At 40.2% G+C, this 18,974-nt stretch overlaps 1 protein-coding gene across 1 annotated transcript in view; it reads left to right on the plus strand.

The window, feature by feature from the left end:
* LOC135477118 (neurofibromin-like) overlaps positions 1 to 18,974 on the plus strand; it is a 98,394-nt gene that overhangs the window by 66,343 nt on the left and 13,077 nt on the right. The window contains 18 exon segments of the mRNA XM_064757273.1: positions 359 to 421; positions 1,585 to 1,702; positions 1,910 to 2,093; positions 3,222 to 3,309; positions 3,607 to 3,693; positions 4,000 to 4,119; positions 4,743 to 4,860; positions 6,210 to 6,350; positions 7,422 to 7,642; positions 8,725 to 8,786; positions 11,121 to 11,235; positions 11,822 to 11,902; positions 12,875 to 13,015; positions 14,658 to 14,784; positions 15,896 to 15,983; positions 16,593 to 16,636; positions 17,340 to 17,701; positions 18,082 to 18,330. Coding sequence (XP_064613343.1) covers positions 359 to 421; positions 1,585 to 1,702; positions 1,910 to 2,093; positions 3,222 to 3,309; positions 3,607 to 3,693; positions 4,000 to 4,119; positions 4,743 to 4,860; positions 6,210 to 6,350; positions 7,422 to 7,642; positions 8,725 to 8,786; positions 11,121 to 11,235; positions 11,822 to 11,902; positions 12,875 to 13,015; positions 14,658 to 14,784; positions 15,896 to 15,983; positions 16,593 to 16,636; positions 17,340 to 17,701; positions 18,082 to 18,330 — 2,409 coding nt within the window.

Consider the following 18,974-nt stretch of genomic DNA (forward strand, 5'->3'; position numbering starts at 1 on the left):
AGGCACTGTGTTATCTTATGGAGGCCCTGTGCTATCTTATGGTGGCCCTGTACTACCTTATGGAGGTCCTGTACTATCTTATGGAGGCCCTGTCTTATCTTATGGAGGCCCTGTACTATCTTATGGAGGCCCTGTACTATCTTATGGAGGCCCTGTCCTATCTTATGGAGGCCCTGTACTATCTTATAGAGGCACTGTACTATCTTATGGAGGCCCTGTACTATCTTATGGAGGTCCTGTACTATTTTATGGAGGCACTGTACTATCGTATCGGGGCCCTGTACTATCTTATGGAGGCCCTGTACTATCTTATGGAGGCACTGTACTATCATCTGGTGTTGATGTGTTATGTTCCCAGGACAGTTTTACAGTTCATACGAAAATAAGGCCAAAAGATGTACCTGGTACATTGCTGAATGTGGTAAGTGGCATGGCAGGTTGACAAACAATGAATCAGATAAATAAATGGGATGGTACATGGTTTCAAAAATAACAAAATACAAAGAGGCTTGCCTCTGATGACTTTGTTTCTTTTCCCTCTAAATGATGTTTTAATATGTTCATGTAAATGCATGTACTTAGTTATGTGTGAAAACTCATATTCAAACATTCACCTGTGTGTAAATGTGTGATGTGAATTATGGTGAGATTTTATGGTCAAATTCCCGTTTGGAGCAAACAGAAATGGCTGGTAATCTCAGTTTGCTAAGTTTACACCTATTTCCTGGATTTGGTTGGATTTTTTAACATCTGAAACCTTGATCTCATTCTTTACAACTTTGCTAGCTGGACATGTTAGAAAGAGACCGAATAGATCTCTGATGTTCTTGTAAGTTAAATGTGATGGCAACATAGCAATTTAGGTAATTTGCTGTGACAGTTACATAAACAGTTTTATAGAATAACCATGCTTGGCTTCCTCTCCGGCGGTACATGGGAAGATCTGCCAGCAACCTGCGGATGGCCATGGGTTTCCCCCGGGCTCTGCTCGGTTTCCTTCCACCATAATGCTGGCCACCATCGTATAAGTGAAATATTCTTGAGTACGGCGTAAAACACCAATCAAATATATGTCATAGAATAACTGACTGAAGTAAATTGACTAGAGGCCATATTTCATTGGTTACGTGTGGCCACTCGATAGCGGTCACACTGTCGTCGATGGTCAAGTTTTGTCCTCTATGCTGTGATTTTTGATATGCCTTGTATTTACAGTCGCTGTTGGATAAATAAAACATTCTTGTGTACGGTGTAAAGCAGTAATCAAATAAATAAATAACTCCTATTTCCAATTCTGTCTTACAAGACCTGAATAGTTTAGGCCACAGGGTGCATATTATATTTGTGGTTTCTGCAGAAAATGTGAAGAATGTCTATTAGATTTACGTGTAGGTAACATTAACCCAGATGTAGCTGTATCTAAACACATCATTTAACCCAGGTGTAGCTGTATCTAAACACATCAGTTAACCCAGGTGTAGCTGTATCTAAACACATTAGTTCTGGCTAAAATTTAAATTATTTTGTTTTGGTAACAGGTATGGCTGTGTTACATTCCAAAGTTTTTCTTGCTACTGTTTGTAGGCACTGCTGAACTTGGGGAGCTCAGACCCCAGCTTACGATCAGCTGCATATAACTTACTGTGTGCCCTGACCCAGACCTTTGACCTTAAGATTGAAGGTCAGCTGCTGGAAACTACAGGTAAATTGTTTGAATGGTAAAGGAAATAAATGATAAAATCAGGAAGATCCATCAGCTTTCTGTGATGGATGGCAATTGTTTCTCCCAAAACAAAGAAGTACAGTACAGCTCAGGCCAAAAAGATTACGTAAAAGATTTTCCTTCTGTTATTTGCCAGTGAAAAATTATTAAGTTACAAGTAATATAAACTTTTTCCATTTTATGCAGGATTGTGTATTCCTGCGAACAACACAATCTTCATCAAGTCTATAGGTGAGAAGCTGGCTGCTAACGAACCCCACCTGACACTTGAGTTTCTGGAGGAGTGTATACAAGGCTTTGGCAACTCTAACATTGAGATGAAACATCTGTGTCTGGAGTATATGACACCATGGCTTCCCAATCTCACCAGGTATGTATGCAGGGCTTTGGTAACTCTAACATCGAGATGAAACATCTGTGTCTGGAGTACATGACACAAGGCTTCCCAATCTCACCAGGTATGTATACAGGGCTTTGGTAACTCTAACGTCGAGATGAAACATCTGGTAACTCTAACATCGAGATGAAACATCTGTGTTTGGAGTACATGACACCATGGCTTCCCAATCCCACCAAGTTTTGATACAGGGCTTTGGTAACTCTAACATCAAGATGAAACATCTGTATCTGGAGTAGATGACACCATGGCTTCCCAATCCCACCAGGTATGGATACAGGGCTTTGGTAACTCTAACATTGGCATAAAACATCTGTGAGTACGTGAGTAAGTGCCAGGGGTTTAACGTCGTACTCAACAATTTTTCAGTCATATGACGATGAATGAATCCTTAGGGTGTATGTAATATTCCTCCTAGTTGCAGGGTGGATTTCCACCGCTCTGTTATTTAGTGCTGGTTCACTGAGACGCCTTACCAAAGGCAAGTAAGCCACCCCACCCAAGCCAGAGTACATGACACCATGGCTTCCCAATTTCACCAGGTAGGTACAGGTGTAATATGCTGTGATAAATCTGAAATTATTGGATTTGCCTAAAACTAGGCATCAAATCTATGTAAGGCTTTAAAACTTATGTTGTTTGCCATATATCTTTCCTTGCTTGGCATTTCATATGAAGTGGTGCAGAAAATGTTGACCCCCTGGTAAGAGAGTTGGGTGTCCTGCCTGGTGTCATTGAAATGTTGCTTCAGTGAGGCAGCATTTTGAATATACCAGCCTGAACCAGCATGCATACAAGGATGATCAATCACCAGAATAAACTATATGTAACATTGGAAGCTATGTTAAATCTCAAGCACGTTGGGAAAAGCTAAATGGCTTTACAACAAGCTTTATGGACATGTTTTGTTCACAAAAACATTGGTTTACTCAGAAAAATTTGATTTCCTACACTAGTAAACCTGACAGTTGTCATATATATACATACTTAAGAAATTCTTAAACCGCATTAAACACCAACCAAATTAATAAATACATATCAGCTTGTTTAGTAGTTAGTGTGTTAATTTGTGTTTCAAGTTTGTCGTTTTATTTTCCTAAGGTTTTGCAAACAATCCGATGAAAACAAGAAACAGAAAGTTGCCCTGATTTTGGAGAAGTTGATCACCATGACAATAGAAGAAGTGGAGGTAAGAGTTGATAACCTCATCGTTTTTGTCTGAGAGCTTGTTTGTTTTATGTGTGGATTTTCGGGTGTATTTTTATATTTATTTGGTGGGTGTTTTACACCCTGTTGAAGAATGCTTCATTTTATATCAGACAGTGGCCAGCCTTATGGTGGGAAGAAAGTGGGGCAGAGGCCAGGTTTAAGTTTTTGTACTTGTGTCAGTGTCTCCAGCTGAGTATATTGTAGTTACATTTTGTTGTGCTGACAAAAACCATGGTGGTCAACCACTTACAACATTACAGTTTTGTTTGCTTTTCAGATGTACCCATCTATCCAGGCCAAGATCTGGGGAAACATTGGACAAGTGGCAGACTTACTTGATGTGGTTCTGGATAGTTTTATTAAGGTATTTTTTGGATTGTTTTGTTTGTTTTTGTGTTTGTTTGTTTGTTTGTTTTCATCTAGATAATCAAGATATTTTAAGCATGTTAAATAATGATATATTTCTTTTAAGAGCTATTTAATATCCAAGAACTGATTATATGGTTCCAGACGTAGTATTATGAAGTTTTTCTGGCTCAGTGGAATTGGTGCATTGAAAGACTGGGCATTGTGTGTAGTCTGCAAATCAGATGTAAAAATTACATGTATAATGTACATGTAAATCAATTTCCTGTGTACAATCATTAAATCTTCTTGGTTCTATTCGCAGAGAAGTGTGACTGGAGGCTTGGGATCAATACAAGCAGAAATCATGGCCGACACAGCTGTGGCCTTGACCTCTGCTAATGTGCAGCTTGTGTCACGGAAGGTCATAGGTCGTCTGTGTCGGGTATGTTGAAAGTTATGTTGCGGATTTTCTGAAGAACATTCTTGCATATATTTTTTAATGTCAATTATTAAAGTGCTAAAAGTCAGGAAATAAACTCATTCACAGTAAGTTCTGTTTCAAATTTGGTCAAAATCACTGTATTTCGCCTAATGTTACATGGTTTGCTGATTTATACACCTGATTAAGCCGCTAAAGATTTTTTTGTGAAGATTGATTGATTTCTCATCAGGAAAGCTTAATTATTGGCATGAAGAATATCATGTTAAGGCCTTTATCTGCTTTGGAAAGTCTATTTTTTCATACCAAGCTTTAAGTGAAATATTCCCCCTGGGCTCTGCCCGGTTTCCTCCCACCATAATGCTGGCCGCCGTCGTATAAGTGAAATATTCTTGAGTACGGTGTAAAACACTAGTGAAATTAATAAAGAAATAAATTAATAAATTAAGTGAAATACCGTGCCATTTGGCAAGATAGCAAGACTGTAAATAAGAAATAATTACAAGAAATGTTAGCTTTAGTTATATTTTTATGGGGCGAATATAAGATGTATGATTTCCCCTGTACATATCGGTGATCATCTGCCAGAAGTGCAGTTTGATGGAATACATGCTTCCTTCTTTCAGTTGATTGACAAGACATGTATGTCGCCCACCCCTACCCTGGAACAGCACCTCATGTGGAATGACATTGCTATCCTAGCTCGATACCTCCTCATGCTGTCCTTCAACAACTCATTAGATGGTAGGTCATGCGGTTAATGAGTACGTGCATGTAGCTCTTAGTAGAAACTGAATCCTACATGCGGCGCGGATTTATGTGGTTCGCCCTGTTTAAAACTGGTCAAGGTTAGTGCAACCTTAGATTATGTATTTTCTCATAAAAACAGCATTCTTCTCGTTGCAATCCTAAATTACAATGTATGTATTTTCTGTAAAAACTACATCCTTCTAGTTGCAAGCCAAAATTGTTTATTTTTGTAAAAACTGGATCCTTCTCCTTGCAGTCCAAAATATTTATTTTTTCATGAAATCTGTAACCTCCTAGTTGCAATCCTGAATTGTGTATTTTCTGGAAAAACTGCATCCTTGTAGTTGCAACCCTAAATTACAGTGTATGTATTTTCTGTCAAAACTGCATCCTTCTCCTTGCAGTCCTAAATTATGTATTTTCTGTAAAAACTGCATCCTTCTAGTTGCAATCCAAAATAATGTATTTTCTGTGAAAACTGCATCCTTCTATTTGCAAGCCAAAATTATGTATTTACTCATAAAAGCTGTATCCTTCTGGTTGCAATCCTAAATTATTATTTTCTGTAAAAACTGCATCCTTCTCCTCCCAGTCCTAAATTATGTATTTTCTCATGAAATCTGTATCCTACTTGTTGCATCCCCAAATTTTGGATTTTTGTAAAACTGTATCCTTCTCCTTGCAATCCAAAATTATGTATTTTCTGATGAAAACTGCATCTTTTACCTTGCAGTCCTTAATTAAATTATGTATTTTCTGTAAAAACTATATCCTTCTAGTTGCAAGCCAAAATTATGTGTTTACTCATTGTAACTGCAGGCTTCTTGTTTGTATTTTCTCATATAACTGTATCCTTCTACTAGCAGTACTAAATTATGTATTTTCTCATGAAAACTGTATAGTAGCAAGTCTTCTTTAAGTATACGTATATCCTCATAGAGGAAATCTTGCTTCCAATCATAATTTTGCAGTACCTCACAGAAAGCCCTTGCATTCCTTAATCACAATTACCATAGCTCATTTTTGGGACGTCTTGTCTGCTCCTTTTAGTCAATATACCTGCAATTGTATGAGGAATGCAAAGTTTCTCCTCCAACGCCTATACATATCTTTACACTTTAGAAAAAATTGAGAGATAATGGTAATTTTTTGTGTTGTGCAGTACTAATAAAGACACTATATGTTATTAAACATTAATTTTTCCTTACATAAGCACAATGTAATTCCTCTGTCTGTAAAATCATTCATGACAACTGTATGCAGTGCCTTATAGATGTCCATCTTCTCACCCACTGGACCGTCTTTGACTCGCATACTATATCTGGTGTATGTGTCCATTTCAGTGGCGAGTCACCTACCATTCCTGTTCCACATCGTGACCCTGCTAGTGTGTACGGGACCCCTCTCCCTCAGGGCCTCCACCCATGGGCTGGTCATCAACATCATCCACTCCCTGTGTACCTGTAGTCAGCTACATATTGGAGGTGAGGGCTAATTTTGAAAATCACATCACAACTGTATTCATGAGAAAATCAGTTTGATCCCTGAAAAAAAAAAAAAGAAAAAAAATCGCCATGCCCAGCTGATCAGAGGTCAGTTTTGTGCCCTTCTTTCAATGGTAGTTTGTGAAGGGAAGTGGTTTACTGCTAAGACTGTGATAATTTTCTCCACCCATATATATGCCCCACCCCCCTCCCCTCGCCCCCCAATTGCACAGTGTGCATGTATATGTATGAGTGAAATATTCTTGTTATCTTAATAAATTACAAAGATAACTAAATGAATAAACAATGAAATTACACTGTTTTGTAAAAAAAATTCTGGGCTGTCAAGATCATCACTCATTTAAATTAATAATTTTATGCACATTAAATATTAGTGTGGAGACAGAAAATCAAGCAGAATATGGAAATGTGATAAGATGAACCAGCAAGATATACATGTAAAAATGTTCTGTTTTAATCTTACTTATTTTCTTTCTTTATTAAGGTGTTGTCTATTTTGTATCTTACCGTGATTTAACATTGTTATTGGTACTGCTAATGTGCCAGTAGGCCATAATCAGTCATTTCATTCATTAAATAATATTTAAAAAATTCATTAATAAAGTATCCCATATGAAGATTAAAAAGTATAACTTTTTGATGTTGTGATGTAGCATTATTGACTTATCGCAGTTCAAAATAAGCAATAGATCCCACATTGAGACAATCAAAAGTGCTGCCGTGTTATCAGTTTGAACCAATCAGGTGCAAGTTATTTCTATAGCCCAAGTTTGCAGCTGTTTACTCTTACATCACCTTAATCCTGTGTTACCTTTTAGCCGTATGACAGTAGGGTTCAAGAGATGCGACATTGTATTTCCAGTTTACTTTAAGTTTTCTGAGAATACGTGATTGAAAGTTGATCTATAGTGTTACTAAGCACATGAGAAAAAAGTGGCTGTGACCGTTTAGATCCGTTTTCAGCTCTCTTCCAAAATAACTCTATTTACATGTATATTATTTGTTGTTTTTACTTCAACTTCATGCTGGTATGTTTGTCTGAAATTTCAGAGGATGTATTAAAAGTCCTGAAGATGAGCCTAACTGAGTTCTCACTGCCAAAGTTCTACCAGTTGTTTGGCATTAGTAAGGTCAAGTCTGCTGCGGTCAGTGCATTCCGCACAAGCTATCGTCCTGGTGACCGATCCTTCACAATGGCACCACCTGAACATGAAAAGATGTCACTGGCTTCATTAGAGGTCATCACAGATGCATTGCTAGAAATCATGGAGGTGAGTGCTAGACCGCCTTTAAAAAGCAGCGGTTGAGTCTGTGATATTTTATAGTATATATATATATTTTAAACTTTGTATTATATACAGGTGCAGGTTATGCCCATTATATTTCAGGTTTAAAATGCATCAGAATTTTGTATAATCTATTTTTGACAGTTTTAGGCATTGTGATCCAAAATTCACAGGAAACTTACTCAAACCTGAAGTCAGATTTTCATATACATGTATTAAAGTCAGAGTCGGTTCTGAAAAGTGGACGCCAGTGCGAAGTCAGTGCGAAGTCAGTGCCATACACAGAGAGATTGCTGTAACCTGAAGGCTACGTTACCTGTGTTGTTTACATGAAAAAGTTTTGAAACATTTTTTTTAAATCTTGATTGTGTCTGGCAAGAAAACCAATATAATGTACATAAAGTTCGACCCCCCCCCCCCCCCCCCCCCCAGTTTCGGAGCGGTTTGACCCCCATACAAAGGCTTAAATGACTCAGCCCTTAAGTTTTAGTTTTTGCTCACCTGTCAGAAAATGTAGATTGTCAGACAATTGAGATGTGATAAAACTTTCAAGAAGTGAGCCCAGTCTAATTTATTTTTTAAAGTGTTTTTCTGACGGCAGCCAATTAGACTCTGACCATTGGGGTTCAAGGTTCAAATACAGCTCATGCTTGGTTTGTTTCAGCTTTATTTATTTATTTCTTTGTTTGATTGGTGTTTACGCCGTGCTTAAGAATATTTCACTTATATGATAGTAACCAGGCAGACCTTCCCATGTATGGCTGGAGAGGGAGCCAGCATGAGCTGGACTTAAACCCATAGCGACCTCATTAGTGAAAGGCTCCTGGGTCATCGCACTGTGCTGGCGTGCTAACCCCGTTGGCCACTGAGGCCCTAGTTGTGGCTTTCAGTCACCATTTTGTTAGGTATATGTAACTTGGTGAATGGTGGTGGTTTTACCCAGAGTTCTCTCTCTGTAAACCTGACAATAGCTGTACAATAACACTCACATTTTTTTTTCCAATAAAAAAAAAAAAATATATATATATATATATTTATAATTTATTTATGTGTCTCTGTGTAAACAGGCCTGTATGAAGGACATTCCTAACTGTGAGTGGTTACAGCAGTGGACTGATCTAGCCCGCAGGTAAGGAAATAATAATGTTGCGGATTTCTCTATTTCTCTGTTATTTTTAAGCGACATTTGTCTTTGTGACCTTGACAAACAACATATGAATTCACGAGCATGACAAAGACTGAACTCTACTGTATAGCTGTTTATACTGACATTTTGTCTTATTCATTTGTACCCTGAGTAGCATTTTTTCTTATTCAGTTGTACCCTAAGTAGCATTCGTAGGGTGATTGTTTCTACACAATAGTCAGAAGTGTAACAGTATGAATTATACACTTTCTGGGTTTGTCACGTTTTGTATCTCGTCTCTCTCTATATATTCAGGCTATGCCCTTTATAGTTTACAATAAAGGGGTTATAGTTTACTATAAAGGGGTTTTATTTTCATATTAGGAGAGCAGGCCGTGGTTAGAGAGGCATGTCTTTCATGTGCTAGAACACCCAACCTTCTGCAGGAATATGTGGATTACCAAGGACTGCTTTGGGGGCTTTGGTTACAATGAGCGCCCAACAAACAAATAAATGAATAAATACATTTTCATACTAATGGCTGCAGCTGTATCAAACTCAGGAATAGAGGAAAGTTTACTCCTTGAAGGAGGTTGTGTCATATGCAGTACCCTCTATGTACTCGCACTTGTGGAATCCCGTTGTAGGACTATACTTGTGGGATCCCGTTGTATGACTATACTTATGGGATCCCGTTGTACGACTATACTTGCAGGATCCCGTTGTACGACTATAATTGTGGGATCCCGTTGTATGACTATACTTGTGGGATCCCGTTGTACGACTATACTTGCAGGATCCCGTTGTACGACTATACTTGTGTAATCCCGTTGTATGACTATGCTTGTGTAATCCCATTGTACGACTATACTTGTGGAATCCCGTTGTACGACTACACTTGTGGAATCCCGTTGCATGACTATACTTGTGGAATCCCATTGTACGACTATACTTGTGTAATCCCATTGTACGACTATACTTGTGGAATCCCGTTGTACGACTACACTTGTATAATCCCGTTGTACGACTACACTTGTATAATCCCGTTGTACGACTATACTTGTGGAATCCCGTTGTACGACTAGACTTGTGTAATCCCGTTGTACGACTATACTTGTGTAATCCCGTTGTACGACTATACTTGTGTAATCCCGTTGTACGACTATACTTGTGGAATCCCGTTGTACGACTATACTTGTGGAATCCCATTGTACGACTATACTTGTGTAATCCCATTGTACGACTATACTTGTGTAATCCCGTTGTACGACTATACTTGTGTAATCCCGTTGTACAACTATACTTGTGTAATCCCGTTGTACGACTATACTTGTGTAATCCCGTTGTACGACTATACTTGTGGAATCCCGTTGTACGACTATACTTGTGTAATCCCGTTGTATGACTATACTTGTGGAATCCCGTTGTATGACTATACTTGTGGAATCCCGTTGTACGACTACACTTGTGGAATCCCGTTGTACGACTATACTTGTGGAATCCCGTTGTACGACTACGCTTGTGTAATCCCGTTGTACGACTATGCTTGTGGAATCCCGTTGTATGACTATACTTGTGGAATCCCGTTGTACCACTACGCTTGTGTAATCCCGTTGTACGACTATGCTTGTGGAATCCCGTTGTACGACTATACTTGTGGAATCCCGTTGTACGACTACACTTGTGTAATCCCGTTGCACGACTATACTTGTGTAATCCCGTTGTACCACTATACTTGTGTAATCCCGTTGTACAACTATACTTGTGTAATCCCGTTGTACCACTATACTTGTGTAATCCCGTTGTACGACTATACTTGTGTAATCCCGTTGTACGACTATACTTGTGTAATCCCGTTGTATGACTATACTTGTGGAATCCCGTTGTATGACTATACTTGTGGAATCCCGTTGTACGACTACACTTGTGGAATCCCGTTGTACGACTATACTTGTGGAATCCCGTTGTACGACTACACTTGTGGAATCCCGTTGCAGGACTATACTTGTGGAATCCCATTGTACGACTATACTTGTGTAATCCCGTTGTACGACTATACTTGTGGAATCCCGTTGTACCACTATACTTGTGGAATCCCGTTGTACGACTATACTTGTGGAATCCCGTTGTACGACTATACTTGTGGAATCCAGTTGTACGACTATACTTGTGGAATCCCGTTGCATGACTATACTTGTGGAATCCCGTTGTACGACTATACTTGTGTAATCCCGTTGTACGACTATACTTGTGTAATCCCGTTGTACGACTATACTTTTGTAATCCTGTTGTACGACTATACTTTTGTAATCCCAGTGTTCTCATTCTCCTCTACAGGTTTGCCTTCCAGTACAACCCGGCTCTTCAGCCTCGAGCTATCATCGTGTTTGGCTGCATTAGCAAGAGTGTCACAGATTCTGAGATCAAACAGCTTCTCAGGAACATGATGAAGGTACATGCATACAGAAATAATTGTATCCTTTAAGTTTTCTTGAAAATCACAATAGCATTTTAGACCATACAAATTGTATGAAGTCATTTGCATGGTTGAGAGCCTTTTGATGCTTGAACCATCTAATGACTTCTTACAAGAGACCACCAAGTTACCCATAGGACTGTCTTTCACTTCAAAGGAGGAGAAAATAACAGAAATCATGCAAACTTCATTTAAAAGTTTGTTTCATTAAGGAGAAAAGGGCTTTTGAAGACCTTGTATGGTGGGTATTTGGGACCACAGTTTGCTGTAGTGGAAGTGGGACACATTTATGCATAAAAGAGAAAATGCAATGCATGTATAATAAATGTATTTGTGCTAGAATTTAGTGTCATCCAATAAACCTGGTAGCTATTCTGCATGTATACATGGAAGTAAAATATTCTTGAGTTTGGCACCAGTCAAAGAAATAATTAAATAAAGGAAGTGGATAAGAATGTGGGTAGTTCTGAAACGGTAAAAAAAAACCCCACATTTATTACCCGTTGCTGCATTGAGTTGAACAGAATGGTTGTACTAACAGTTTCTTTCTGATGTGTTTTAGGCTCTAGAGTCGTGCAGTGACATTACCCTGATAGAGTCCATTGTCATGTGTCTGACCAGATTGCAGCCATTACTGCACCCCGTAAGTTTTGGTTTCTGTGATGTTCCACGTAACGGCCAAGTGGTTAGCATGCCAATGCAGCACAGTGGCTCAGGAGGCTGTCCCTAATGCAGTTGCTGTGAGTTCAAGTCGAGTTCATGCTGGTTTCCTCTGCATTTGTAAGAGGGAAGGCTTGTTAGCAACCTGCAGACGTTGCTGGGTTTCCAGCTGGTTCTGCTCGGTTTCCTCCCACCATAATGCTCGTTGCAGTGGTATAAGTGAAATATGTGGAGTACAACATAAAACACTGATCAAATAAATAAATGTTGCAGATATAAACAAAAAGTGCATAACAACAGCAGTCCCAATCTGTTCACAGATTAGTCCCCTTCTGTGGTGAGTCACAATTTGGGGAAGCTCATGAATTGATGTAGTGATATATGTGCACAAACTCTGTTACGGAGAAGATTTGATTGCCTGCGTTTGTGACAGTTGATAAAAGAGAAGACAAATATTTCATCCTGTGAAGATTCTGCTTTGAAAATGTCTGATAATTGTACGTGGTTACGTCACATAATGTGTTAGAGATTGAAGAAAAGTGTAAAGTGCTGTGAGGACTAGATATAGGAAAATTGCATACTTCTAGGTAATGGACTTCTGAAACCATAAATTGTGAAATTCATTACTTGATGTATGGTGTAGTGGAATCAACGTTGAACAAAATATTAGCGGTGGTATCTTAAAAAGTGCTGCATACCTGAAGATTTCCACGCTTATGAAGCACAGTAACATGAGGGGGATGTTCATACGGCTGAAAAATTGTCAAGTATGATGTAAAACCCCAAGCACATATGCATTCATGTAAACCTTCTTTTTTTTACGCTGATAAACATGGCACAGGGTGGTATTGCCTGATTTCCAGTACTCAACCACTGTTAACACTGCTATCAGACAAAGTCCACAGTACTTATTCCCTCCCTGCTGTTTACATCTGTCTGCCACCTTTGTTTTCAGAGCTCAGCAATCCACAAGTTCCTGTTCTGGGTGGCCATCTCTGTGGTACAACTGGATGACGTGACCCTCTACACGGCCGGCCTGGCCTTGCTGGAACAAAACCTCCACACGCTCGACAACATGGGGCTGTTCGAGAAGCAGGTGGGTGGGTTGTATGGTGGGTGGATTGTATGGGATGAGTGTTGCAGTTGGGTGACATAGATTGATGGGTTTTATGGATTGATGGTTTGTATGGTGGGTAGCACGGATTGGTGGGTTGCATGGTGGGTAGCACGGATTGGTGGGTTGTATGGTGGGTAGCACGGATTGGTGGGTTGCAGGGATTGGTGGGTTGCATGGATTGATGGGTTGCATAGATTGGTGGGTTGTATGGTGGGTAGCATGGATTGGTAGGTTGCATGGATTGGTGGGTTGCATGGATTGGTGGGTTGTATGGTGTGTAACACGGATTGGTGGGTTGTATGGTGGGTTGCATGGATTGGTGGGTTGTGTGGTGGGTAGCATGGATTGGTGGGTTGTAAAATGGATTTTATAGATTGATGGGTTGTATGGTGGGTAGCACGGATTGGTGGGTTGCACGGATTGGTGGGTTGTATGGTGTGTAACATGGATTGGTGGGTTGTATGGTGGGTTGCATGGATTGGTGGATTGTACAATGGATTTTATGGATTGATGGGTTGTACGGTTGTAAGGATTGTATAGTGGTTTACATGGAGTGTTGGGTTGTTTGGTGGGTTGAATTGCATGGGCTGATAGGATGTATTGTGAGTTGCTTTGATTGATGGGTTATATTGTGGGTTGTGTGGATTGATGGGTTATATTGTGAGTTGTATGGATTGATGTGTTGTTTGGATTGATGTGTGGCATGGTGGGTTGTGTGGATTAAAGAGTTGTGTTGTGTGGATTGATGGGTTATATTGTGGGTTGTGTGAATTGATGTGTGGCATGGTGGGTTGTGTGGAGTGATGGGTTATATTGTGGGTTGTGTGAATTGATGTGTGGCATGGTAGGTTGTGTGGATTGATGGGTTATATTGTGGGTTGTATAATTGATGGGTTGTATGGTGGGTTGTGTGAATTGATGGGTTGTATTGTGGATTGTGTGGATTGATGGGTTGTATGGTGGGTTGTGTGAATTGATGGGTTATATTGTGGGTTGTGTGAATTGATGGGTTATATTGTGGGTTGTGATTGTGGGTTGTGTGAATTGATGGATTATATTGTGGGTTGTGTGAATTGGTGGGTTGTATGGTGGGTTGTGTGGATTGGGTTGTATGGTGGGTTGTGTGAATTGGTGGGTTGTATGGTGGGTTGTGTGGAGTGATGGGTTATATTGTGGGTTGTGTGAATTGATGTGTGGCATCGTAGGTTGTGTGGATTGATGGGTTATATTGTGGGTTGTGTGAAATGATGGGTTGTATGGTGGGTTGTGTGAATTGATGGGTTGTATGGTGGGTTGTGTGAATTGATGGGTTGTGTGGTGGGTTGTGTCATTTTAGAGGATGTGGGATATGGCTGGTTGTAAGTATGAGTCTAGTAGTCTTGTAGGTTATATGGGTGGATTGTACTTGATGTAAATTTCTAACAAAATTTAAAAATTTCGGCCAATACATTAAAATCATGAAGGGAAGATTTAGCATCATTTTCATACTGTGTTGAATGTCATAGTTTCACTCTCAAGTTGATTCATATAATTCCTTGAAAGAAGAGTATGGCCATAGACTAATAACAATCATAAATATGAGTGATCATTGTTTACAAATTTTGGTTTCTGTCTTTACCAGTCCTTGGAATCAATCATGATGGAAACGAGAGAACCACTGGAATGGCATTTTAAACAACTCGATCACTCAATGGGACTCAGCTTTAAAAACAACTTTAACTTTGCTCTAGTGGGTCACCTGCTCAAAGGTAAGATTGACAAGTTGATGTGTGTTTCATGTTAAAAGAACACCTTGTTCCTTATTTTGATGTTACTCATTGTTTTGGTGGTTTGATATGTAGATAGTATAACACCACTGGGAGTTCCATTTCTCCCCTGAACTGTATAACACATGTTCAGCATGCTGATCGGTGTCATCTAAGTGGGATGTTTTTGAGTATGGCATAAAACACCAATCAGATAATAAAATAAATCAACATAGTGGTTCTAGCAAGAAGGAACATGGGCATGTAGGATTGAAGAGACATGTGATCCTTTAGTCTAAAGGTTGATTTTAGACTTCAGGGACTTTCTGCAAATTTGACTAACACAAGACTAAATGTATACATCGATAAAGTATCCCACATGACTTTTAAAAGCAAAACTTTTTGTCCTTTTGAAGTTGTAAAACCAAGATATCGCGGTTCAAAGTAAGGAAAAATCGCACACAATGAAAAACTTGAAAGCCCCACAAAGCTAGCAGTTTTGATCAATCAGGCTAGAGTTACATGTTTCTCTGTCACACAAGAGCACAGCTATTTCCACTTACACAGGACTGATTGTCAGGACTGGAAATAGTTTGTTGATGACCAGGAAAAAATCGAAAGCCCTGCAGTGCTAGCAATTTTGATCAGTCAGGCTAGAGTTATTTGTTTCTCTGTCACACAAGAACACAGCTACTTCCATTTACTCAAGACAAATTGTCAGGACTGATTGTCAGGATGATTGATTGTCAGGACTGATTGTCAGGATGATTGATTGTTGGGACAGACTGTCAGGACTGATTGTCAGAATGATTGATTGTCGGGACTGATTGTCGGGACAGATTGTCAGAATGATTGTCAAGGTGATTGATTGTCGGGACTGATTGTTGGGACAGATTGTCAGGACTGATTGTCAGAATGATTGATTGTCGGGACTGATTGTCAGAATGACTGATTGTCAGGACTGATTGTCAGGACTGATTGTCAGGACTGATTGTCAGAATGATTGATTGTTGGGACTGATTGTCAGGACCAGAAATAGTTTGTTGATGACCAGGATTTTAATTAGCTTTCTCTGGCTGATTGTAAAACTCCACTGTATGTTTTATTTTTCCAGGCTTCCGTCACCCATCGCCAACAACCCTGTCTCGCTCTGTGCGCATTCTGAACCAGCTTCTCACCATCACTGTTAAACCATCCAACAGGTACGAGCCTTGCTCTGTTTTATTGTCTGTGTTCAGTAAGTCATGAACAAAGGTGTGCAGATATACTGCAGATTTTGGCATAAAATCAATCAGTGCAAATCTAATCTAATTTTTACTTTTATTTTTGAATAACCCAATAACTCAAAATCGGGAGACTTTAAAAATGGTACTTGTTCCTGCCTTGCTTGGCGCTCAGCACCTAGAGTTTAGAGGAACAAAACAGGAGAGGTTGGCATGATGTCAGTATAATGTGACTGGGTGGGGTGTCATGTCTGGTGTCTTCAGGATGATACTTCAGTGGCAGCAGCAGTATGGCAGCATGGACTCACCCAGCCACAAGAAGACACAGTATATGTGCACACACCTAATGGAACCTCGTTGCCACATGACTGAAAAATTGTGAAGGACAACCCCAAGCATACACACATACATACCTGTTACGTGATGAAAATCTACCTTGTGAAGTCCTCATGTTCAGTGATGGTTGATTAATATGGCAGATTATGTGTAAAACGTGGCCTGTTGTATATACAGAGCCTGACACATGTAAGCTGGTATTCAGTCGAGTTTATGAGACGACTTAAATATGCTCAGACTTTTCACTTTCAGAGACAAGTTTGAGATTCATCCAGACACAGTTTCATATCTTGCTGGTAAGTTTAATAAGGCAGGTGCAGATGTTATGCTTATTACAAATTTTTTTCTTTGTTTTTAGGTGTATGAGAATAATTGTGTCACACAGTTGATCAAAAACCAACGCAGATTACTTTTGGTCTGGTTACATGAATCTATACATTTCCTTTTCACACTTTGATTTCCATGTAACAACTTAGTTTTGTGCGATTTAGATAAAAATTGTGTGTTGGTTCATTGTGTGGCATCTCCCAGTCAAGTTTGAAAACCTGACTGATCCATGCGTATGTTGTATATTCTTAATGGGATATGAGTCCTCTGAATCAGCATGTTAGATTCTTGGCAGGATGAGACATGTAGGTACTGTAGTTCTTCAAACATTTCCCTTGTTTGCAAGGTGTTTATTCAAGCATATTCTGAAGGCATTTTTCTGTGTTGACTGATGAGATTATTCTTTTTGTGAAGCCCTGAAACTGGTCAATCCAAACAATGTTGTTTTGTCTCCAAACCAGGTTAAAAAACGTGCACAAATTGCACTGAAAATTGCTCTTTCGTATGTGACAAGGTTGAGGAATTGGGATATATTTTCATTCAAGCCAGTAGGTGTTTTACACACACTACAGTATTTTTAGTTATTAACACTATTGTTTAGAGACCTGGGGATTTGAGTTTATCAGCCCCTCTGCATTGATAACTCATGTCGGTACTGTTTTAAACTTTCAGCGCTGGTATCGGTGTCAGAAGAGGTCAGAGGTCGTTGCCGCTTACGTCACCAGACCAGCCAGTACACCATGACAGAGTCGCCTTCCAATGACAGTATTAGTGCAGAGCTGTGTCAGCCTCCTGCAGGGCCCGTCCTGGTCAGCCCAGGGGCCCCCTCAGTGCAGCTATTGGCGGTGTCGCCCGGCCAGTCATCCCCACCGCAGCCTCAGTCCTCCCCTCTCCCCTCCCCCCAGCCCACGGGCACCCAGACAGGCCCCCCCATGATGTCAACACGCTCCAAACAGAAAAGCTGGGACCAGTTAGACCAGACGGCTGTTCATGCTGCCAGGATGCAGAAAAATACCCACATCACACAGTCACAGGTGATTAAGTCATCTTTTTTTTTTTTTTTTGACTTACTTGTAGGGATAAGAATGATATGACCTGCATGAAGTGTGACACACCTTTCGGTCATAGATTTAGCCAGAATTGAAATCAGAACGTATCATTTCCAAATTTCTCCTATTTTCCCTATCTGTCTCAAGTTTATTTTGTCAGAATAGGGCGCCTCAAAGACACTGAGACACCCTTCTGGCTAAACCTATGTTTTTGTGTTTGGGATGACCATTGGGTTGAGAGGACTTTTGTTTTTGAGATGACCACTGTTTTGGAATGACTGCTGATTTGAAATTTTATTATTTCCATATATATATTGTTAAGATGACCCCTGTTTTATTTCCCTAACACTTTTACTACTACACAGCAACTGAGCACAACAGCCAGTCCCAAAGTGTGGAGGAGTCTAGACCTTGATCTCAACTCCAAGCACCCGTTGTTCAACACCCGCAGTAGCTCCATGCCTACGCCGGGTACTAAGAAAGCCATGGAGACAAAGTCAAGTCTGTCCCAGGTGCGGGCGGCGCGGGGGTCTGTCTCCAACGAGAACAACGTCCTACTAGACCCCGAGATTCTGACTGATTACCCCACACAAGCACTAGTTCTCACAGTTCTGGTAAGATCACAGATAGTCTTCAGCTTGGCATGTACGAGTGCTTACCCCACACAAGCACTAGTTCTCACAGTCCTGGTAAGATCACAGATAGCCCTAAGCTTGGCATACACGAGTGCCTACCCCACACATAGTCTTGGGCTTGGCATGCACGAGTGCTTACCCCACACAAGCACTAGCTCTCACAGTCCTGGTAAGATCACAGATAGTCTTGGGCTTGGCATGCACGAGTGCCTACCCCACACAAGCACTAGTTCTCACAGTCCTGGTAAGATCACAGATAGTGTTGGGCTTGGCAAGCACGAGTGCTTACCCCACACAAGCACTAGTTCTCACAGTCCTGGTAAGATCACAGATAGTCCTAAGCTTGGCATACACGAGTGCCTACCCCACACATAGTCTTGGGCTTGGCATGCACGAGTGCTTACCCCACACAAGCACTAGTTCTCACAGTCCTGGTAAGATCACAGATAGTCTTAAACTTGGCATGCATGAGTGCTTAAGGCCATACTCCTCTCAACTAGACTGTTGTGTCAGGTCATAAGCACATGCTTTCAACCTAACGACATGACCCAGCTGGAGTTGTTCTCCAGTCATTACATGTACATGTATGTTGATGCAATCCAAAGTCGTGTGGCCTCCAGCGA

Source organism: Liolophura sinensis, chromosome 10 (genome assembly GCF_032854445.1).
Source record: "Liolophura sinensis isolate JHLJ2023 chromosome 10, CUHK_Ljap_v2, whole genome shotgun sequence".
In the NCBI taxonomy this organism is placed as follows: Eukaryota; Metazoa; Mollusca; class Polyplacophora; order Chitonida; family Chitonidae; genus Liolophura; species Liolophura sinensis.